At 40.5% G+C, this 24,178-nt stretch overlaps 1 protein-coding gene across 6 annotated transcripts in view; it reads left to right on the forward strand.

Annotated features, from left to right (window-relative positions):
• The window catches only part of LOC126281787 (protein AF-9), a 110,116-nt gene that overhangs the window by 63,110 nt on the left and 22,828 nt on the right, over positions 1–24,178 (forward strand). For all 6 annotated transcript variants that reach the window (XM_049981000.1, XM_049980995.1, XM_049980999.1 and 3 more), the window contains 2 exons: positions 8,944–9,981; positions 12,170–12,805. In XM_049981000.1, coding sequence (XP_049836957.1) covers positions 8,944–9,981; positions 12,170–12,805 — 1,674 coding nt within the window. The remainder of the gene's footprint in view (positions 1–8,943; positions 9,982–12,169; positions 12,806–24,178) is intronic.

Genomic DNA, 24,178 nt, shown 5'->3' on the forward strand with positions numbered 1-24,178 from the left:
TTATGAAATGTAGGCATAATATCTCATTAAATTCAATAATGTGGAACAATGTATGATGTAACTGGCTACCACAATGTAGAAGCAGATATGTAAAGGACGATACTTGCATTTCTGGATTGTGTGGCATTCAAATAGCCGGTATTTGCACATCATTCCCACACAAGACCGCTATTGCCTGTTCATGTCTGGTTTCAGACACAGTTCTGTGTGATCTCCTAGGTTTCCTGCTCTCGGCGTGATTGATTAACAGGGTGCTTCCAGGTGTCGTGCTGTCAGAATACCCAGAAGCAGACCATTGAATAGTATCATTCACCATACAAATAAAGTGTTAACGACTTTCAGTAACATAAAATATAGTTACAGCCAGTACATTGTGTTTTCTGCTACAGATCTTCACATTTGAAGCTTTTGCATGTACTGTAACATTTTCTTTGGTAAGAACAATGACAGCTGACAATGTGCTTGTCTGCTTATAGGTGTTCACAGTTGCAGTAGCTGGTTACTTTTTAAACATCAAAGACAGCTATGGTAACGAGTAACTATATGATGACAGTAGAAGAAAAATATTGATTATAATTTTCATAATTTCTTCCTGCTCATGCACTGTAGTTATTATGTAAGGCACATGTGCAATTAGGGCTCTCCAGCATGAACTACAGATTCGACAATAATGTTCCTGCACAACTACTGATAATAAACAGTTCATTGAAGTTTTTTACATGTAAAATCAATATGTTGGCCATAAAATGGGCAGAGCAACTCATTAATATGGCTGAATTTAAGAATGTTATTATATCATTTGTGGCTTTACTTTATGCATTTGTTTTCTTTCTTTCATGGATCTCTCTACTTTTTGAACACTGACTTTGTCTGGATCTATTGTTTTTTATATATGTTGATATGACAGATTACGTTGTAGAAATTTGCAGTTTTTCACATGTAGTTTAATCTGAAATTTAAATCTTCTACTTTAACACAATTTTCAGATCAGTTTTAGAAGGGTACAGAGAGGTTGTTTGTCTAGAGGTATTCTAATTAAGAAGTTTTTCATTGAGACTGCCTTATGAATTGCTGGGATTTTGAATGTTTATCATATAGTGTATTGCACAACCCGTAACTCAGTAATGGTTCATAATTATTGAGACAAGTGTAAAATGTTACTCCCAAGTAGACAGGGCTACAAAATTTCTGAGATGAGATGACAGTGTTCCTGCAAACAACTGTAATCATTATTTATTTTCCACCATTGGCCTATTTCAGCTATTGTTCCTTTTTTAAGTGGTAGCTGACATGTATGAGGACAAACCTCCAAGCTGTCTAGTCACCATCGTATTGTGGGCAAACATAAAACTTGCATATGGGTGCTTGTATGTTTTATGTTTGGCCACTATATGCTGGTGGCTGGATAGGTTGGTGGCTTGTCCCGATGGATGTCAACTACCACTCAAAAATGGAACAATAGCAGAAATTGCCCAATAGTGGAAGTAATTAATCCTTACATTTAGTGGTAGAAATGTTGTCATTTCATCACAAAGATGTGAAATATGTTACAGAACCTGTGGCCACAAGACACAATGTGAAGTAATTTGTTGTTACATTATACTCAGTGGGGCTTTAATTAGAACGTGTTTTCTGCTATGAAACTCCACACCAGTATATGATATCCCTGTTGATAGAGAAATAACACTTTCTGTGATTATAGTAGGAAAGTTCTGCTAGAGTTAAGTACTTTAGGAATAAAACTGACCATTCACTGAAAAGCAGAAGTGTTAACTCATTGACAGACACACACGAAAAAGACAGAAAACTTGGTATCGTTTGGACTACAGTAGATTAGTGACTATGTGGTCTAATATGGCAGGTCAAGCTGAATAGGCTGGAGCTCTGTAAATTCTCTCTTCTGACTCCAGCCTAGCCATTCAAAACACTCATTTTTTATACCAAAACCCTATTTTATTAGCATTTTGTGACTTCTTATAGTGTTTTTTATATACATACTGCACTCTTAAAAATTATTAAAGGAAACATAAAACAGAATACATTATAAAGTATGAACGTGTGATTAAACATGTCAAAAGCCAGGCTTAACAAAAAAGATGAGACTTACAGATTTGAGGTTTTAAAAAAGTCTTTGTTAATGGTTGTTTCCCTCCTTAAGCCCTCTTCCATGCTGCCGCAATATCTCTCCATTTATGCAAACAGATGGTATCAACTGGCATTCCTTACTCCTGCTCATTAATAAATTGCAGCACTGCTGTGAATGTGCGACGAGATTTCTCCTGTGATCTCAGTTTGCCTCCTCTTTTTGTATTACTTCCCTCTGCATTACCATTTCCGCAATATCACTGTCATTTAGTTCCTCAGCTTCATCATTTGCCATCCATTCTGTGACATCTTGTATGTAGACAACCTCACAGAACAGTACATCTTCCATTATTTCCCCACTAATGAGGGCCTAAGCACATAGTTGCCAGCTTTAATCCAATTGGTAACTCGTTCATAATTTTTGTTGTATCTGGGTGCCGTAGCAGCAAGCATTTTCGTAGGGAAATCTTTTAATTTAAACGACTCTTATCACAATTGTACAACTGTTCACCAGAAATGCCTTCCTCATCAATTAACTTCAAAAGACAATCTTCATAACCTCTTTGTCAGCAGATAAAGCTTCTCCACCAATGATAAATCTGGCAAACACCAAATGTTTTTTCCCACTTTTCCAAATCCAACCATCCGTCACTGGCAGTAAATTCTGAGCCTTCATCTTCTGTTTGCTACTGAAATTGCAACGTTTTTCCTGCAATATCAACCAGGTAATGAGCTAACCTTTTACTCTTAAATGTTCATGCCACAAAAATAAAGCTGCCTCAACTTTTGTATGCTTACCTTTCAATATTGTCTTTGTTACTTTCATTCCACGTCCACTAACTTGGGGAGCACACCATATTTTAATTTCTGTTCGAGTTTTCTTCCAGTCTCAACAGTACTTTTTCCTACCTCTAACTCGAGTATAATAATTTTGGCTGCTCCCCCTGAATTCTCTCACATTACTGCGCATAGTTTCTGATTCACAGTCACTGCAAGCTTTTTTTCTTTTCTACACATTTCAGATTCTTTATTTGAAACACAAAGGACCACACAAAACAACAATTTAATAACACATGCACTTAGGACATCTGATATGCAACTGAAGAAACAAAGAACAGAGGGTAGCCAACAGAGCTGCTCTCTGTGTGTGTTTATTGTCATTTGTGAGTGCTGGAAGAGAATTCCTAAGTATCGCTTGTTGAAGAATGGGTCTGGTAATATATTCAGTATTAACAGTACAGTATGTACCTCACAGTGGTGACTCCAGATGTGCTAGATGCACAAAATCAATGGAAAATCCAGGATGGCCTCGGCAAGCAGAGAGAGTGGTCATGTGCATGTGAGCTATGTTTACGTATGTGTGTGTGTGTGTTTGTGTGTGTGTGTTTTGTCTATTTCAGAAGAAGGCCTTCTGGCCAAAAATTTGTTTGTGCCTTTCTGCAACTCAACAACTCGGCTAAAATGCTAACAAGAAGCACAAAACATTTTGAAAGCCCACACAGCATTCAAGCTGGTGCTTGCTTCCAGAATCTTTGGAAAAGTGCATACTGTAGAATAAATTGATTCTCATTTTATCGTAAAGAGTTGTCATTATGATATTAACTAAGTAGGCTGGATAGTATGGGGGCTGGGGGCCCATATAGTCATGAGCTGGGTAAACTGTACATCCTTTCTTGAGCATTTATATATATATATATATATATACTTCCACATGGGAAAAATATATTAAAAACAAAGATTCCAAGACTTGCCAGGCGGGAAACCGCCGGTAGACACGCACAATAAAATAACACACAAACACACACACAAAATTTCTAGCTTTCGCAACCAACGATTGCTTCTTCAGGAAAGAGGGAAGGAGAGGGAAAGACGAAAGGATGTGGGTTTTAAGGGAGAGGGTAAGGAGTCATTCCAATCCCGGTAGCGGAAAGACTTACCTTGGGGGAAAAAAGGATAGGTATATACTCGCGCACACACACACACAAATATCCATCCATACATATACAGACACAAGCAGACACTGCTTGTGTCTGTATATGTATGGATGGATGTGTGTGTGTGTGTGTGTGTGTGTGTGTGTGTGTGTGTGTGTGTGTGTGTGTGCGTGCGTGCGCGCGCACTTGCGCGCGAGTATATACCTATCCTTTTTTCCCCCTAAGGTAAGTCTTCCCGCTCCCGGGATTGGAATGACTCCTTACCCTCTCCCTTAAAACCCACATACATCCTTTTGTCTTTCCCTCTCCTTCCCTCTTTCCTGAAGAAGCAACCGTTGGTTGCGAAAGCTAGAAATTTTGTGTGTGTGTTTGTGTGTTATTTATTGTGCCTGTCTACCGGCACTTTCCCGCTTGGTAAGTCTTGGAATCTTTGTTTTAAAGATGATGTGACTTACCAAAGGGAAGGAGAGGGAAAGACGAAAGGGTGTGGGTTTTAAGGGGGAGGGAAAGGAGTCATTCCAATCGGGGGTGACAGGCTAGAGGCTTGTAGGGAGGTATCCCATTTGTTGGCTAGGAATGCAGCAGGGAGGGGTGGCAGGTGCTTGAGCTAGGTATGGGATGCACGGTTGTTGGAGCTGGTGGGGAGGAACGCATGGTGAAGGTGACATGGAGAGCTAAATTTGGGAGGGGGGGATAGGCAGAGGAAGGGTAAGATGTTGGGTGGAGGTTGTGGGGATAATTGGTTAATGGGGATTGAAACCAGGATGGTTCCTCGACCAAAGGAAATGTTGCATGAATAATTCCCATCTCCGTAGTTCAGAAAAACTGGTGGTGAAGAGAAGAAGCCAGATAACTTGGGCTGTGAAGCAGCCATCGAAATCTTGCATGTTGTGCCACTGGATGGTCTGTCTAGTTCCTGGGCACAGTTTGGTGGTGGCCATTCATTCTGGTGGACTGCTGCACAGTGATTGGAACAGAATTAGTATATAATAGGGCTGCTTTGACAGGCGGCCTGTCCTCTGGTGGGGTAGGATAAACGGGTGGATTGGACAGGTTGTACATCTGGGTCTACCACAGGGATATAATTCCTGTGGCAAAGTACTGGGAGTAGGAATGGACTACGATGTTATATAGTTTGGGTGGATGGCATAACACCATGTTAGGAAGGGTAGGAAGGATCTTGGGTCAGGTATCCCTCATTTCAGGGCTTGATGTTAGAATATCAAAAACCATGACAAAGGATATGGTTCAGCTTTCCAGTCCAGGTTGATATTTGGAGATGACAGGTGTTCCTTTTTATCTGATTTTTGAGGATGATGGGAGGATTAGGGTGTGCAAAGATGTGGCCTGTAATAACCTTTTTGTGGACTGGGTTTGGATGTTAGTTCCAGTCTGTGAAGGCCCTCAGGAGACATTTGGCATACTGAGCAAGGGAGTTGGCGTCATTGCAGATGTGTCATCCACAAGTGGGCAAGCCACTAGTTACTCATCCCCAGCCCCTCTTCCTGTCTCCTGCCTTTCTCTCCCTCTTACCACACTACCCAACACAACTCCCACCTTACCTTAGTCCATCTGCCAAACTGTAATTCTGGCATTGTGCATCCTCCATGTAGGAGAACAGGTGTGTGCGTGTCTACATACATACATACGTATCTGTGTGTGCCTGTATTTGGTCTCTAGCTCGAAAGGAAAAAGAAATGTAGTGCAAAAACTAGCAAGTTCTATATTTTTCTTTTGTTTATGCCTGTCAACAACTTGGTGCTTCTGATTTTTTATAAGTGGTCTACTTTACTCCCAAAGTATTTTTGTGATTAATCATTCACTTATGTGGCTTTTAATTTGCAATTTTTTAAATTTCAGTCTTGTTTTATATGTGTATATGTATGCTTCTGCTAATAGTGGTGTAGTTTTAGCATGTGTGTCTCCATCATATCATTTTACTCAAGCTACTAATACTACAGAAGTAATTGGGTTACATATAATAACAGTGAAAGTCTTCAGTCTGCAATAAAAAATATCTCAAAATGCTGTAGTTGTTATACCACCAAATCTTGAACACTCATACGTTTCTAGACATGAGTACACATGGTTACTGCCAAGTTTCTACTTAGGTCAAAACAGTTTTTTTCCATCTGTGGAGTAACCTGGGAACATGTGAAGTGTCCACAGTTACCATTAACTAATGCTGCTGTGTATGATATGTAATTTTGAATTCCCAAGAAACATTATATATATATATATATATTGTCTTTCTCATTTCTTTTCTGTGATTTAATAATCGTGCTAATTCAGTACTTCCACTCTCGTTTAATTAGACGTGCTTTTTGTGTAGTTTAAATGTATTAAACTACACCATGAAAGTTGTTTATCATAATTTTTGGGGATTTGATATTAATGGGTTTCATACTCCAATTTTTAGCATGTAATATTGAAAAAAAAAAAAAGAAAAAAAAAACACTTACTGTTTCATGATGTACTCCATTACATCAGTCCACATGATAATGGAGATGTTTCGCAGATATAAAACTGAAGTGTATGGTTACTATTTTTCTCCTGTATTTTCAAGATTTTGTGACAAACAAGAGGTGTTGCACTTACAAATGTGTGCGTTTTCCTTTCCTTACCAGGCTCAGTGGTAAAAGGGAGTGGGTGACCAAGCAAGATGGAATGGTGATTAAGGCACTGGAATCTTTAACAAGATAACTGGCATTCAGTTTTCCAACTGCCCACACTAAAGTATAGATGTGAAATGTGATTAATCTTGTTATGAACAGTTTTCAAACAATTTGCTTTCATGTAGAAGAGTTGTGTCACATTTTACTGTAAATATCACATTTTACAATAAAAACATTTTTTTGGATAAATAAGAAAGTTGAAACTATTTTGTATGCATTTCTCTAAGATACAACTGCACAGATACATCCTGTAGTTTTCATACTCAAAAAATAATTACGTGATTCTCTTTTCCAAACTGCGAAACTGTGCTCAATAAATTACTCAATACGACAACAAAATTTTCCCATCAGAATTGCTGAATTTCCCCAGAAGATTATCCCATTAGAAATAACCGACTCAAAGTAGCAGTGATAGACTATTTTTCTGGCGTCTGTGTTTGTGGCACATGATAAAATACATATTGCAAAAACTAAACTACTCAGTTTTCATGCTGAGTTGTCAATGTGTACCTCTCAGTCTAAATCTTTATATAGATTTTGCCTAAGAACTCTGTGTGGTTTGCTTCTGTGATGTCTTGATCATTGCAATTTATTTTTATTTCACCTCATTCTGATGATTTGGTTTCAAATTGCATACTTTTGGTTTTAGTAACATTTAGTTTTAACAGTTTTGCTGGAACTAAGATTCATGATTTTCTGAAGTATTTTTGACACTTTCTGGAATTCATTCAGACATCTTATTTTCAATTAGAACTGATGTATCATCAGCAGATAAAGCTAAATGAACATCTATAACAAGTGGTAGAGTCGTGTCACATTTTACTGTAAATGTCACATTTTACAATAAGAACATTTTTTTGGAGAAATAAGGAAGTTGAAAGGAAAGGAACAGATAGGGATCCACTATCAAACATTGTGGGAGTCCTTGGAAAATTGTTTTCTAGTTTGTAGAATAATTGCTTGAATTTGGAACTACAATTACTCTGTTTCCTGTCTGTTAAGTTACAGTTGAACCATTGTAAAGTAATGTCCCTGGTCCCGTACATCGGTAATTTGTGGATAAGTATGGAGCAGCTCACTGAATCAAATACATTTGTCACCTCCTATGAGCTTCTTAATCTTATTTAATGTGGAGCATATCTTCTGAGTAAACTTATTGATGGTATTGACAGTATATTTCCCATGTTGCAATCCAAATTGGTTTCTGAAAATTGTGCCATTTACAGTAAGAAATTTAGATTTTGTTTTGCTTCAGTGTTTTCAAATACTCTACACAAGACTGGAAGAAGAGAGATAAGATAGTAATTTCCCAAATCTTCTGTTGATCCACTTTTGAGAAATGATTTTAGCTCAGCATATTTCAACACATTTGGAGAACATCCCACCTCAAAAGACTGGTGTATAATAATCGACAGTGGTAGTGCAATGATATCAGACACACCCTTTATTGTAGAGGTGTTTGTTTCATCCCATCCAGATGAGGTTTTGCTTTTCCACATTTCTGTAGGTGATTTTTTTCAAATTGTGTAAAAGATGTGTTCTGGTTGTTTTCCAAACTTATGAAGTTTATCGTGTCTTGATAGGCTAACATTTCTACATCAGATATTTCTAGTTTCTGTAGGTTTCCTGTATCATAGCAAGCAGATATTGGTTTCCTTTGACAAGGCCACAACAAATCCCCCTCCCTCCTCCTTTTCTCTTTGCCTGCTGGGCCAAATCTCCACACCCTCGATTTTGATGAAGTTAGCAGGTCACTGTACTCAACTTGGGCACTATCGTTACTGGAAAATTAAATGAAACACTGTACATGAAACACGTTGAACTGTTGTTTTAATGGTTTCCTCTATAGTTATTTATCATTTGTATATGACCAGGATTTCTTTCTCTATATGTTATGTACAGCATTGTGTCAGACATTGTTTTCAACTAATAAATAACTCATTTTTTATACATGTCAAAATTGAATGACTAACTTGAATTAATTGGTGACAATTCTTAAATTTAGTCAAATATGCACTCACTAAATTTTTGTAGAAATTTTATTTCTTAAAATATAATAACAAGACTTTTCCCTTGTGCATTCATGTTTTTCCTCACATCATAAACTCTCTGTATTGGAATTTTTACGTAAACAGAAGTAGCCACTTATAGTAGTAAAACTTGATTTCAGTATTACACTGTGAATTTTGTGTATGTGTTTTTCTTCCCTAATGGATTAATCCAATAATGCATTCTGAATTTGTTTTCAGGATCTGCGTCCCCCTGAGAAGTTTTCCAATATTTTTGGAGATCCTATTAAACCCAGTTCCAGTAAAGTTTCTCCAGATGGGACCAAAAAATCATCATCTAGTGCTCCATCACCCAAAATATCACCAAGTTCCAAAACTGTTCCGGGTTCAACGGGTGGAAAACAACTACCACATCATTCAAAATCTGGAAAACATTCATCGGAAAGTCGAGGCAGTAAGGAAAAGGATAAGGATAAGGACAAGGAAAAGAAAGAAGGAAAAGATCGGAAAGATGGTAGCAAATCCCATCACACGTCACCAAAAGTTCCTCCACCCTCATCACCATCTTCAAAATCCTCATCCCACCCTGCTCAAGTTCCTGGTTCTCAAAAGCAGCCCTCTTCCTCATCATCAAGTACACCACCAAAAATACCTGGTGCAGCACCTGCAGCAACAAAATCATCCTCTTCATCTCATAAGAGTTTAAAAGATGACACAACTCTTAAAAAGCCGCCATCTTTAGCAGTAGAAGAAACAAAATCAAAATCAGATGCCAAATCAGCAACAGAAAGTAACAAATCAGAAAAGAAAAAGAAGGACAAGAAAAATCGTGATGAAAAACCAAAGAAGGAGAAACATTCCAATAAACATGAGTCTGCCAGTAAGGGAAGTAGTGAAAAGTCATCAACTGATAAGGTGCAGAAAGAACACAAGGATAAAGAGGCCACAGATACAAAGAAGAAGGACAAAGAACATATCCCTACCAAAGACCCTGTTAGTAAACCATCAGGAGAAAAGGAGAAGGAAAGAGAAAAGTCAAAGCACAGTGAAAGTAATGATAAGGAGAAAAGGCACAAGCACAAGAAAAAAGATAAGAGCACAAAAGACAGAGACAGAGAAAAACAAAAAGAGAGAAAAAGTGAAGTAAAAGAACGTGAAAAGACTGAAGTAGTGACACAGAATCAGCCAGAAACAGCTGTTGATGTTATAAAACAGGATTCTAGCAGTCCCAAACAAGATTCCAGCAGTCCTTCACCAGAGAACACATCATCTAAGACGGTATGTTTTAAGTTTTACTGTACTGCATCATCATCTTTTGTTTTGATTTTCTCCCAAGATTATAACATGCTTGTGTAGTTGATTTGAAAATGTTCTTTATTGCTGTCTAACTGTTTCATTGGTGTTACAGTTTGTATGTGCTAGTTGCTCATCTTGTTGAACATATGCCATTTGACATTGGTATATCATTCACAAGAAAAATGTGTGAATTCTTGTTCTGGTTCCATCACAAAATATGCTGATGTATGATATACGTTTGCCTATGATAAACAAATTTCATTAAGATGTCACAAGGTTCGCACAGCTGATTGTATTTCTTTAAAGTTTTATCAAGGTGAACTCATGCTTCATTCAAAGTCACAGTGTTGTTGAGAAAAATCTTCACTTTCAGTTGCTTTTATTTTAGGCAAGAACAAACATACAAATCACTGAGCTCTGATCTTCTGTCATAATGTGAACCCTGTTGTGATATTTCACATCTGCCAGCAATTTCCTGCTAAGTCATGTACCAGTTCTCCTTAATCATGTAGTCAACTCATTGTTGCTGACAAATGTCACATAATACTTCATTTGTCACACAGTTCCATTTTGCAGGTCCATTGGCTTAACATCTACTTCAGTTACAGCATACTTCTTTAGTTACAGAGATGAGTTTCCCTCATATGGTTCCATTTTGACCACAATAACTATGCAACTAATCACAGCAGTAAGTTGGAGCTAGCTGTGATTTTGACTGAGACTCATTGCAACATATTGAAACAACTTACCCACAAGTGCTGTCATTTGTTGAGAAGTGTAGTGCTTGGATTAGTCTGAATTTGACTGATTGTGTAAGGGGCACTCAAATGAAAACCAAATACCTGTCACTGCATGACCATGGAATGTTTCCATTCAAAAGTAATCACCACATGCGTTAAAACATTTAGCCCTCTGTGAGATGAGACAATCAATTCCTATTTCATAGAACGCAGTTGGCCGTGGACAGATCCAGAATTACATTCATTCTTGCACTTCCTTGTTTGACTGAAACTGAAGTCTGTGCATGTCATTTTTCAGGTCACCGAAGATGTAAGAATCACATGGTGATAGATGCGGGCTGTATGGAGGATTTTGCTGTTTCCCAACCAAATGCTGAAGCATAGCCTTCATCCAGTTGGCTGTGTGGGGGCAGTCATTTTTGTGCAACAGCATGGTTCCAACCGACACCTTGAGGGCAAATTTCAAAGTCAGCGGTGGAAACATCCTACTTCTGTCCTGCCAAAGAAATCCAAAGTTGTTCTCAGAAGTTGGGTCATGATGACCTCCTCTGCCCCTCAGCTCATTGAGTTCCTCGAGCATGGAACCACAATTAATGTGCAACACTATGGAGACATTTTGCAGCAATTGCGACATGCCTTGAAGGCGAAACTCCCAGGAACATTGTTGAGTGGAGTCATCCTGTTGCACGATAAAGCCCGCCCCTGCACTGCCAATTGGACAAAGGCTGTGCTTCAGTGATTTGTTTGAGAAATTCTGCAACATCCTTCATACAGCTTGGATCTGTCACCATGTGATTTTCTTATCTTTAGCAACCTGAAGAAAGACATGTGTGGACGTAGGTTTCAGTGAGACGAGGAAGTGCAAGAATGATTGTGGTTGTGGATCCATCAGCGGCTGACTGCATTCTTCGAAACAGGAGTTGCTAATTTCGTCTCTAGTGGGATAAATATCTTAACACGTTTGCTGATTACTTTTGAACGGAACCGTTTCATGGTCTCAGTGTGGCTGGTGTTCGATTTTTGTTTGACTGCCCTTCATATTGTTCCCTTCAGAGGAGCATGTTGAATCTCTTATTCCATGCTGTTATAAACAGTTCCAGCAATGATCCTGCAACTACAGGAAACTGTTTACTCACCTCCATTCTCTTGTCCCCCCTGTAACCCCTCAGTGTGTGTGGGGAGGGGGAGAGACTTGTGTATGAATAAATCTTTATGAATTGCTTAATACATTTAAATTTCTTATGGCACTTTGGCCCTGCAATCATCAGATCAAAACTTAGGACTGTTAAAACAAAGATCATTGTCATTTGGAGTAAATCTTTTGCCTAAAAGGTTTCACAACTTTATCAAATGCTTTCTTTTACATGTTACGTAATAAACATTTTTTATTTGACTTAAGAAAATAACATTGTTGTCTTTTTATTTCACAGTGGAACAACAACTACAGTGGAGAAGCTGAGGTCCAGAATCACACTGCATCGTCCCAGCCAGCTCCATCAAAGCGCCCATTGAATGCATTGATACAAGAAATGGAGGGCAATGACTCCTTATCTGACCTGTCTGAGGTAGAAGATGTCTTACCACCACCTCGGCAAGTCGTGGCTGCACCACCACCACCACCTCCTCCGCCGCCACCTCCACCACCTCCTCCACACCAGAGCTCACCATCCTCGGGTTCACCAAAACAGAGTTCTCCTGCAGTAACTGACCCTGCTATTACAGCAAAATCAGGCTCAAACCGTGCCATAAAGGAGAAGGGTGAGCGCTCTGCTGCAAAAAAAGCAAAAGATAAGCAACCAAAAGAGGGCAAAGAACGTAAGCGCAAAAGGCATAGTAGCACAAGTGCTTCAACTGCAGAAGAGACTTCACAACCTCCACCTCCGAAATTACCAAGACAGGATTCGCCAGAACCTGAGCCTCGTGTAACACCTGAAGACAAAATAGTGTCTCCAGAAACACAGTCTAGTGAACGTGTTCTTACAGCAGAGTATGTCTCTCAACTGCGTGACCTACAACGAAAGATAATGACCCTTGAAGACAATGCTGAGCTTCAGAAAGTTGTGCAGGTATATATAACAAAGTATAAAAAATCCACACCTCATGATATACTAATCCATTCGTTTTGTGTGACGTAACAACACGTAGCTTTTCTAGTAAAACAGTAAGTAAAATAACAGTAAGATTTTCCTTCTGTACAGTACAGTTGTGCATGTCAGGAAAAAAATTAGGAAAATTTAATTATTCAGAGTTTAAAATAATTAGACCTGTGGCTCAATGATTCAGTGGTTAAGTGCCAGATTACGTACCCAAAGATGTGGGTTCAGCCCTTTGTTAGTCCAAGGATTTTTGTCTGTCTCTTATCATTTATTTCGCCTTTGACAGTGCTTGTTAATGTGAAAAGTGCTCAGCTGTGCCATGTTTGGAAGTCCACACTAACCTGAAGATCTCCCTATAATTTGCAGGGTAAGGCAGTTCAAATGTTGGGCAAAATTGAGGGCATAATGCTTCTCATAGCACCATTCCAAGTAAACCATGTTATTGTTCAAAACAATCTTCAACCACATGCTCTTGGCGAACAAGAACACTTATATGACATATTACTCCAAATACAAACAACCAAAGCCTTTATTGGCACAGACTAACTACCAGAATGTGTATTGGTGGACCTGGAGAAATTCATGTCACTGCTACAGTTATAAAATCAGTCTAAATTAGAGACACCTGCTTTGCTTTGCAATGTGAGACAGGGTTGACTTTGTCACTGTTCCAGAACCAATTATTAATACACTATAGCTGTCTGACTGCTTTCAGAATGATTCTGAGATATGACCAAATGATTGGGAAATATATCCATTGAGTATCACTACCTTATAATGTGACATCTGACAAGTTATGAAGGCTATGATACAACCCAAAGTAGCTCTTTGGTAACATTCCTGGTAGCCCTACTTACCATACAGATGTAAGAATCCGAATTAGTTGTTCTGGCTTGTATGTCACTGGTTGGTGCTTGGCATTGTGGAGCTCTCAGTCTTTCTCCTGGGTGTGCAGGGTCCATATGCAAGCCATGCAGAGTCCATATGCAAGCCAGTTTCCTGCTTCAGTCCTGGTGATGAAGTGTTTCGTGTAGTCATGCTGAGTATCATCCATCTGATATGGAAAAAAAATATCCTTTGTCATTTCAGCTTTGCGGCTGATGCAGGAAGAATGTTGAGAAGCCTGTAGTGTCTTATTTTACTGTATTCTATTTAAATATCACAATGGACAACATTGTATCTCAGTCTAACTGGTTGAAATCAGTGCACATTAAGAGAATGTTTGCTACTGTCTTGTTAAAGTTCTGTGAGGACATTCATCTGCGGATGAGGTAGGCAGTCGTCATCCTGTGGATGATGTTGCGACCATAAATTACCTCTTCTGCTACTTTTGGCTAGAAAACTTTTCCACAGTCATATATCAGCACATGGGGTCCTCCATGTTTCAAAAATTATTTCTTCTACAAGAAACTGTGCAATTTTCTTAGCTTCAATAGTCAGCACAGCTTCAGTGACAGCATAGCAGATGAAGTATTCAGTGCAGAGTATTATCCATTTCTTCCCATTTGTCGACTTCGGGAACCTCTATAAAAAGTCAGTTATAGTTCGGTGGAGTGGTGTTCCAAGCAGGATTGGTACCAGATGACCTGGAGGTAATTGCAATCTGTGCTTCTGTCTTTGACATTCCTTACAGTGACTTGCATAGTGTCGTAACAGATCAGTAGAGATGTAGCTAGTTATACCTACATCTGATTCCATGTACAGTCTTCATGAATCTCAGGTAACCAGATGTTGGAGCATCATGGAAAAACTTCAGTATAGGTGGCTGTAGATGAGCTGGGATGAAAAGCAGCCATTCATACCCAATTGGGTCATAGTTCATTCTACACAATGCTCCATTTCTCCTTTGATCCATTCCTCCTCCTTCAAGACTTCTGTGGATTTCAGCAGTGCTCGACTTCCAACTATTCAGAAACAATGTCATTTGATGTAGCAATGACTGAGATTCCGTCCACACTGCTGCGTTCTGCCAAAAGATTCTGTGAAATGCTATTGACATCCTTCTGTTTGCATCTGCTTTTGTGTATCACTCTGATGTCATGCTGCTAAGGCTCAGTAGCCATGTCACCTGTCAACCCAACAGATTCTTCAGGCTAGTCAGCCAACAGATAGAATGTTGGTCTGTCACAGTGATGTTTGGTTTGCCAAATAAATACAGCCAGAACTGCAAGGCACTCTTTCTCTTTCTCTGTTGTGGGGTAATTCATCTTGGACTTGGAGAGTACTCTGGAAGCATAAACTGTCAAATTTTCAGCGCCTTCCTGAATTTGTACTAGAACTGCCCCTCTTCTAAAACTACTAGCATATGTATGAAATTGTGTCTCAACGTTCTCATTATAAAATGCTAGAAAATGAAGAATAATTTAGCACCTCCTTAGGGACAAGGCCAGATCATTCATGTGCCTTGTTCCAGGAAAATTTAGTGGCTCCTTGCAGTAGTTCTTGTAGGGGACATGCCTTGGTTCAGAAGTCCTGTATGAATCACCGGTAGTGCCAGAACATTCCAAAAAAACTTCTCGTATCACGAGTGTGCTGAGGAACCGAAAATGAGTGACTGTTCTTATTTTCTCTGTATCAGGCCAGACTCCATCGCCATTCCCTAGGTGGTCCAAGATTTTTATTTCTTGTGTGAAAAAAATGACAGTTTCTTGGATGCAGTCTGAATTCAGGTCAGCACATTTCCAATGGCTTGGGTTTTCTTTAACTGTCTTTGAAAAAATGAAAATTTCGTCCAGATAGCAAAGACACATCATCCATTTAACGTATTGAAGCAGATTGTCCATCATATGTTTGAAGATTTAGTGATGTCATCTTTGCAGCATCTTCTCCACTCACTCCTGTATTATTTGTCTTTCAGCTGGTGGTACCATATGCAAATACTAACTAATTGGTGGATGATTTCCAGTGTTGATACAGAGTTCTGTTTTTTGTCCACTCCTGATTTGAAAGTATCCTACTAAAATTGACATTATATGTGTTACTAATAGTCTACACGTGTGCTCTGTAGTAGTCATTGAACTCTTGACTAAATGAAATCCTCTTAAATCTTGATTTGACACCCAACATCTAGTAAATCAGTTTTCCAACAACTTGGAATTACTATAAGAATTTATTATATGTTGACTATGAATCAAGCAAGAAGTTAGTCATTTCTGTTTCTTTTTGTTGGGGTGACATTCAGTTCAGATTCTGACATTCCTCCAACTAAACAAAATGCTGTTACAAAAAGATTCTGTGTTTATGTTGACATTGTTGCAATATATCATGTTTGAGTTGTTGATATTCCTTGGAGCTACATATGGCACAGCAGTCACTTTGTAGCACTTGCAATGACATTAAGCACAGCACTACAGCTCTTGTCGCCACACGAAGCCCATTAAGAATACCTCAGCCAAATTAATAGAACAGCTACAAAAGACTGTGTTCCATAATAGACCTTCATACAAAATAAAGCTAATATTTTTTCTCAGAATTTAAATCAAAGAACGGTCTATAACATGTTGAAACCTGGTTAATTCGTTAAAAGTAGTGACCGAGGGCTGTTTTTCTTTCAGTTGCAAAATAAAGCTAGTTCTAATTCTCAAAATGACCCTTCTACTCAATTTTGCTAAAACACACAACAGTGTACACTTGTTCATTTGTTCATCAAGCTAGTACAGGATTTTCCTGTTAATCAAATGGTGTTATTTTTTAGATTCATACCTGTAAAATAACAGAAAATCTCATACTCTCTCAATTTTGTTCCTTAATCAGCTAAGATCCTATAAATTATAGCATCACCCCTTGTATGTATATGTGTAGCAAAGCACAATTCTTTGTTGTTGAAACTAAGCTGCCCTCCGAGACTGGTATAGGAATTAGTTGTAACTGTTCACGACAGTCAGTCATCCAAAAGTTCTCCTTGACCATCTACAGTGCTGAGACCGATGATCTCACAGTTTGGTCCCTTCCCCTACTCCTACCCCCACCCCTTCCCCCTCCCTTTTAAACCAACCAACCTACAGTGCTTATGACTGTTGGTGGCATGTAGATTTCTTTTGTGGGCGTGAGAAGCTTTTTGCAATCAATAAAGCTTCACAGTTTAACTGAGAATCTTGACAGAAAAGCTCCACAGTTTAATTGAGCATTTTTTCTGATGACTAAAACTCATATTATTGAAGATTGTAAGCTAACTATGTGATCAACAGCAAACAATCACTCAGTGCAGTCTTTGTCATGTCTGCTTGTTGAACTAGTTTTGTCAATCTGGAGCTCTGATCTTCCACAATCCTTTAATCTTCCACAGTCTGTGATTGCTTATAATGGCTACATTCTGATAAAATGACAGATTTGAAAGGCTGCATTCTGTTGTTGATATTTATTCTTACAGTACATGGTCCTGTTGATTGGATGTATTTTCTTCATGAAATTTTCAGCACAACTGCTTTTGTATCATGGGAGGTGTCTTCATTGGTTGCCAACAATAACCATTCAACATTACGGAAAAAGAATCCCCTGAATCTACTAATGGCTGGATAGGTTGTCTGTCTATGGTATGTGGCAGCCTCACCTCCATAGGTGGTCATCTCATGTAGTTTCCCTGAATTCAGCAGCTAGGTGAGTGGCTACTAGCTCTGTACAATAATAGGGAACAACTATGGCATGTGGGAGATGGACCTTGTCCAGAATACATTGATGGGCTCTGTTCCACAGATCAACTGTAATCATCTGCAGTTGACTGGGTCAACAGGAATGTTGTGGTGGTTGATGTCATGCAGCATAATAGTTGTCGGGCATTGGTCCTCTCTCTGTGAAGTAACATACAACATGTCAAGGTGCCCCCAGTGAAAACTACTGATGTGTTTTTCTCCGTCTCCCAAAATGTCATTTTTTTTGTGTGTTGTATTTGGTGGAGCAGTTGGTTGTACCTGCATTGGTCGGACGCTGGGTTATCATTTGATGGTTGTGGCATAAATTTGACATGGCAGAATCCATTCTTCATGGCATGTTCGACTATTGGCATAGACTGCTACCTAAGATCACTACACTACAACTTCAATCTTCTCTTTTACCTCCTGATGTATGGGGTCAACATTCATGGCTGCTTTCTCTTGTTTACTTGATCTTTATACAAATATCAAATATTCCAGAATGCTGCCATTTATACAGACATTGCAAACATGAAATATTTCAGTAAAATTCCATAAGCAATAAATAATAAATCCATACATATTATAAAAATGTGTGTGTGTGTGTGTGTGTGTGTGTGTGTGTGTGTGCGTGTGTGCGTGTGTGTGTTCCACATCTCCTCCTAAACTAATGGAGCAAACTTGATACACAAATCCTTTACTTGTATAACAGTGAACATAATCAGTCATTGATAATGTAATGGAAATGGAAAGCTAAAAAAAAAAAAATCTACTCACTAAGTGGCATATATATGATGTAACTTACGAAATGAAAGTGTTGGTATGTTGATAGAGGCAATAACACACACACAAAATTCAAGCTTTCGCAACCTACGGTTGCTTCCTCAGGAAAAAGGGAAGGAGAGGGAAAGAAGAAAGGATGTGGGTTTTAAGGGAGTGGTTAAGGAGTCGATTCTAATCCTGGGAGCGGAAAGACTTACCGTAGGGGGAAAAAGCGACAGGTATACACTTGCGCGCGTGCATGCGCACACACGCACGCACACACACACACACACACACACACACACACACACACACACAAGCAGATAGATGTAAAGGCAAAGAGTTTGGGCAGAGATGTTAGTCAAGGTGGAAGTACAGAGGCAAAGATGTTGTTGAATGACAGGTGAGGTATGAGCTGTGGCAACTTGAAATTAGCGGAGGTTGAGGCCTGGTGGGTAACGGCAAGAGAGGATATATTGAAGGACAAGTTCCCATCTCCCGAGTTCTGATAGGTTGGTGTTAGTGGGAAGTATCCAGATAACCCAGACGGTGTAACACTGTGCCAAGATGTGCTGGCCGCGCACCAAGGCATGTTTAGCCACAGGGTGATCCTCATTACCAACAAACAGTCTGCCTGTGTCCATTCATGTGAGTGGACAGTTTGTTGCTGGTCATTCCCACATAGAACTTTTTCGCACGTGGAATATAGAGGGAAACATTCCATGTGGGAAAAATATATCTAAAAATAAAGATGCTGTTACTTACCAAACGAAAGTGTTGGTATGTTGATAGGAGACAATAAATAACACACACGCAAATTTCAAGCTTTCGCAACCCAAGGTTACTTCGTCAGGAAAGAGGGAAAGACAAAAGGATGTGGGTTTTAAGAGAGATGGTAAGGAGTCATTCCAATCCCGGGAGCAGAAAGACTTACCTTAGGGGGGAAAAGGGACAGGTATACACTCGCACACACAAACATATCCATCCGCTTACACACAGACACAAGCAGACATATGTAGAGGCAAAGAGTTCGGGCAGAGATGTCAGTCGAAGCGAAAGTACAGAGGCAAAGATGTTGTTGAGTGACAAATGATGTACGAGGGGCGGAAACTTGAAATTAGCGGAGGTTGAGGCCTGGTGGGTAACGTGAAGGGGGATATATTGAAGGGCAAGTTCCCATCTCCAGAGTTCTGATAGGTTAGTGTCAGTGGGAGGTATCCAGATAACCCGGACGGTGTAACACTGTTCCAAGATGTGTTGGCCGTGCACCAAGGTATGTTTAGCCACAGGGTGATCCTCATTACCAACAAACACTGTCTGCCTGTGTCCATTTATGCGAGTGGACAGTTTGTTGCTGGTCATTCCCACATAGAAAGCTTCACAGTGTAGGTCAGTTGGTAAATAATATGGGTGCTTTCACACGTGGCGCTGCCTTGTCAGCCGGAAGAATGACGATGGATTGGTCAACTTACAAATCACAGATAACCTGGGCTTCGGCTGTGGTGATGTTGGTAGTAGGATTAAGGTTTTTCAAGACAGATTGAGAGGCAAGGTTGGAAGTGAGAAATTGCTGGAAGGTTTGGAGAGGGTGATTTTGAGGAAGAGGAGGTGGGCCCCGCTGTGATGGAGGACAGAACTGTTCCAGGCAGGGGTACTTTTGTAGTGTGTGTTTTTTATTGTTTCTATTTACCAGCACTTTCTCGTTTGGCAAGTCACAGCATCTTTTTTTATATATAAAAACAAAGATGCTATAACTTACCAAACGAAAGCGTTGGTATGTTGATAGAGACAATAAAAAACACGCAAATTTCAAGCTTTTGTAACCCAAGGTTGCTTCATCAGGAAAGAGGGAAGGAGAGGGAAAGACGAAAGGATGTGGGTTTTAAGGGAGACATATGTCTGCTTGTGTCTGTATGTGTGTGTGTGTGTGTGTGTGTGTGTGTGTGTGTGTGTGTGTGTGTCTGCTTGTGTCTGTTTATGTGCGGATGGATATGTGTGTGTGTGTGTGTGTGTGTGTGTGTGTGTGTGTGTGTGTGTGTGTGTGTGTGTGTGTGCGCGCGAGTGTACACCTGTCCTTTTTTTCCCCTAAGGGAAGTCTTTCCGCTCCCGGGATTGGAATGACTCCTTACGCTCTCCCTTAAAACCCACATCCTTTCGTCTTTTCCCCCTCCTTCCCTCTTTTCTGACGAAGCAACCTTGGGTTGCGAAAGCTTGAAATTTGCGTGTGTGTTTGTGTGTTTTATTGTCTCCTATCAACATACATCACAGGTAAAGTTGAGATGGAGTCCACGAAAAACATTCGGACCTCCAATCAACTGCTGTTTGTTAAATTGACCAGCAAGGTCAATATCAATGGCTTTCAAACTGCTTCAATAACGAGAAGCCAATAAGTACATAAAGAAGATCCCGTGAAATCAGCATGAATATGCTCCCAGGGCTTCTCAGGCGAAGGCCAAGGTGACAAAGATGACTTTGGGGCGGCGGCCTATGATGCACAAGGGCTGCAGGCAACGACCATGTGTGCGATTTCATAGTCGATGCTGGGCCAGTACACATGACGGCATGCCAGAGATTTTGTGCGAGAGACACTCCAGTGCCCTTGGTGAAGGAGGAGCAAGACTGAAGCATGCAGAGACGCAGGTACCACAACACACGGCAAAGCATTGTTGGTGGAAAGGAAGATAACACCATCCCTAGCCGTGAGGTGGTAACGCAAAGCGTAGTAGTTCCACAACGGATCAAAAGTCTTAGTGGATGGACGATCTGGCCAACCCTTCTGAATACAGCATAAAACCCGGGAGAGGATAGGATCAGAACCCGTAGCAGCCGCCAGCCAGTCTGTCCACAACCCGCTGCTCGGCAACATCCATGTGGAAACACAAAAGTTCGTCCCTATCGAATGCGAGATCGGGACCCATGGGAAGGCGAGACAGTGCATCAGCATTCGCATATTGAACCGTCGGCCAGAAATGACTCTCATAATTGAAACGAGACAAGTAAAGAGCCCAACGCTGGAGGCGGTGTGTAGCCTTTGGGAAGCGACGTTGATGGATGAAACAAGGAAACAAGTGGTTTGTGGTCCATAACAAGATGAAATTTGGTTCCATAGAGAAAAACACCAAAGTTATGAAGGGCATAAATAATGGCCAAAGCTTCTTTTTCAATTTGAGAATATTTTCATTGGGCATCCGTGAGCATTTTGGAGGCATAAGCAATGGGTTCAGAACCGTCAGAAAAACGGTGCGCAAGGAGTGCACCAACTCCGTATTGAGAGGCGTCTGTGGTGATAACAAGATGTTGGCCAGGCATGGGGCCTGTTTCAGCATAGTCTTCAATTTCTGGAAAGCCGCATTGCACGTCAGGGATCAGTGAAAAGACACATTTTTATGCAACAGGTGATGCAACGGCTGAGCCACCGAATTCGCAGACAGAAAAAGACTGTGATAGTATGCTATTTTCCCAAAAAGGCCTGCAGGTCCTTAACATATGTAGGGCAGGGAAGGGCATTGATCGCAGCAACAGTTTGCTGAAGCGGACGAATACCATTCGGAGAGAGTTGAAACCCCAAGTACGTGATACATGCCTGAAAAAATTTTGATTTCTGAAGATTAAACTTAAGATCGTCAGTGTGTAAGACATGAAAAAGTGTGCGGAGATTCTGAAGATGTTCTTCAGTGGTGGAGCCAGTGCCAACAATGTTGTCCATGTAATTTATACACCCAGGGACGAAGCGACAATTGTTCCAAGAATCGCTGAAAGAGAGCAGGGGCGCTGGCAATCCCGAATGGCAATCGTTGGTATTGATAGAGGCCGAAAGACGTGTTAAGGACCAGAAACTGTCATGAAGCAGCATCAAGAGGAAGTTGATGATAAGCTTTTGACAGGTCAAGTTTAGAAAAATACTGGCCTCCAGCAAGTTCAGTGAACAAATCTTCAGGTCGGCGCATAGGGTAAGTGTCGATGAGGCATTGAGCATTTACAGTGGCTTTGAAATTGCCACAGAGACAAATATCACCATTGGGCTTAGCAACGACAACGACAGGAGAGGACCACTCACTGGAAGAGACAGGGAGCAAGACCCCTGAAGCAGTGAGACAATCCAGCTCCCATTTGACCCGATCACGAAGGGCCACAGGAATGGTCTGAGCCCGAAAAAACTTAGGCTGAGCATTGGGTTTGAGCGTAATATGAGCTTCAAAGTCGTTTGCACGGCCTAACCCGGGAGAAAAAAGGGGACGAAAATGTCGTCGACAAGGAATCCAATTGAGAATAAGGAATAGCATCAGAGACGATATTGACAGAGTCATCTATGGAGAACCCAAAAATGCGAAAGGCATTGAAATCAAAAAGATTCTCTGCTTTACTATGGTCGACCACAAATACGGGAACAGTGCGAACGACAGATTTGTAAGATACCTCAGCATTAAATTGTTCCAAGAGAGAAATCTTCTGTTTATTGTGCATCCATAATTGCCTAGTGACAGGTGATAGGATTGGAGAACCCAACTGATGATACGTCTGAGAATTGATGATAGTTGCAACAGAACCAGTATCCATATGCATGCGAACATCTTGACCAAGGATTTGGACAGTGTGGAATAACCTCCCTGAAAGGAAAGAAGTACCATTGACAGGCAACACAGAAGCAGAATCAGTATCACATTCATGAACGTCAGGTATGCGGTCGGATTTGCAAACGGATGACACATGACCCTACTTTTTGCATTTGTAACAAACGGTCCAACGTTGGGGACAATCCTCTCATGAATGTTCCGTAAAACACCGCGGACATGGAGGAAGTTGCTGTGGGTTTTGCTGCAGTTTCTTATAGGTTTGTTTACAGTTAGACCGAGGCTGCGCTTGGGAGCGTACTGTGGCCACGTTGGCTGTCGGGGACACGCCACACACTTCGTCAACATCGCACAGAGGTTGTATTTCCCCGACGTCGCCCCATGCCTCTATTTGCGCTCCAGCAGCGCGAGAAATTTCAAAAGATTGAGCGATAGATAGAACTTCATCTAGAGTTGGATTTGCCAACTAAAGGGCACGTTGGCTAACTTCTTCGTCGGGTGCCGATCGGATAATAGAATCTTGTACCATGGAATCGGCGTAGGATTCTTTGTGAACTTCAGTAACAAATTGACACTTTCTACTGAGGCCGTGAAATTCAACAGCCCAAGCGCGATAGGATTGATTCGGTTGTTTTTGACAACGATAAAAGGCAACACGAGAGGCTACCACATGCATATGCTTTTGAAAATAAACGGACAAAGTGAGCACATTTCAGCAAAGGACAAAGATGCAGGATCTTTCAAAGGAGTCAATTGCAACAACAACCGATACATTTAAGGTGAAATCCATGAAAGGAACAGAGACTAACATGTTTGGTCGTACACGACATGAAATGCCAAGAACTGCTGTCGAAGACGTTTTTCGTAATCAGACCATTCTTCCGCCGTCTCGTCGTGAGGAGAAAAAGCAGGTAGAAACAATGAGAGACACCCCGCATTGGATGCCGCGACGAAATCTCGAATCACAGATGTGAGAAGTGTTTTGCTGTTCAATGAGACCTTGCAATAGTTGCTCTAAAATAGCCATGGAAACCTGTGGGTCAACGATGAAACAGAAAAATTCACTATCTCGTCGCCAATTGTTATAATGTCAAGTTGAGCAAATATATTTCTAGGACGACACAATACATGTAAGTCACAGATCAAGTAAACAAAGTAAGACGTGTGTACACTGTAACAGTCAAATCAGCACTGAGTCCAAGACTACCGGCCGCTGGCTGGCTGGCCGCTTAGGTGGCGCGGCTGCTGCATGGCTGGGACACAGTGCCACATGTAGAGGACGCGCGTAACTGCATGGCAGCACTTTGAAAGGTAGGCGAGTCACAACACCCTTTAGCCTGCACTTATAGCTTTGATAGCATAGGTCATCACATGCAAAAATC

This window comes from Schistocerca gregaria, chromosome 7 (genome assembly GCF_023897955.1).
Source record: "Schistocerca gregaria isolate iqSchGreg1 chromosome 7, iqSchGreg1.2, whole genome shotgun sequence".
NCBI lineage: Eukaryota > Metazoa > Arthropoda > Insecta > Orthoptera > Acrididae > Schistocerca > Schistocerca gregaria.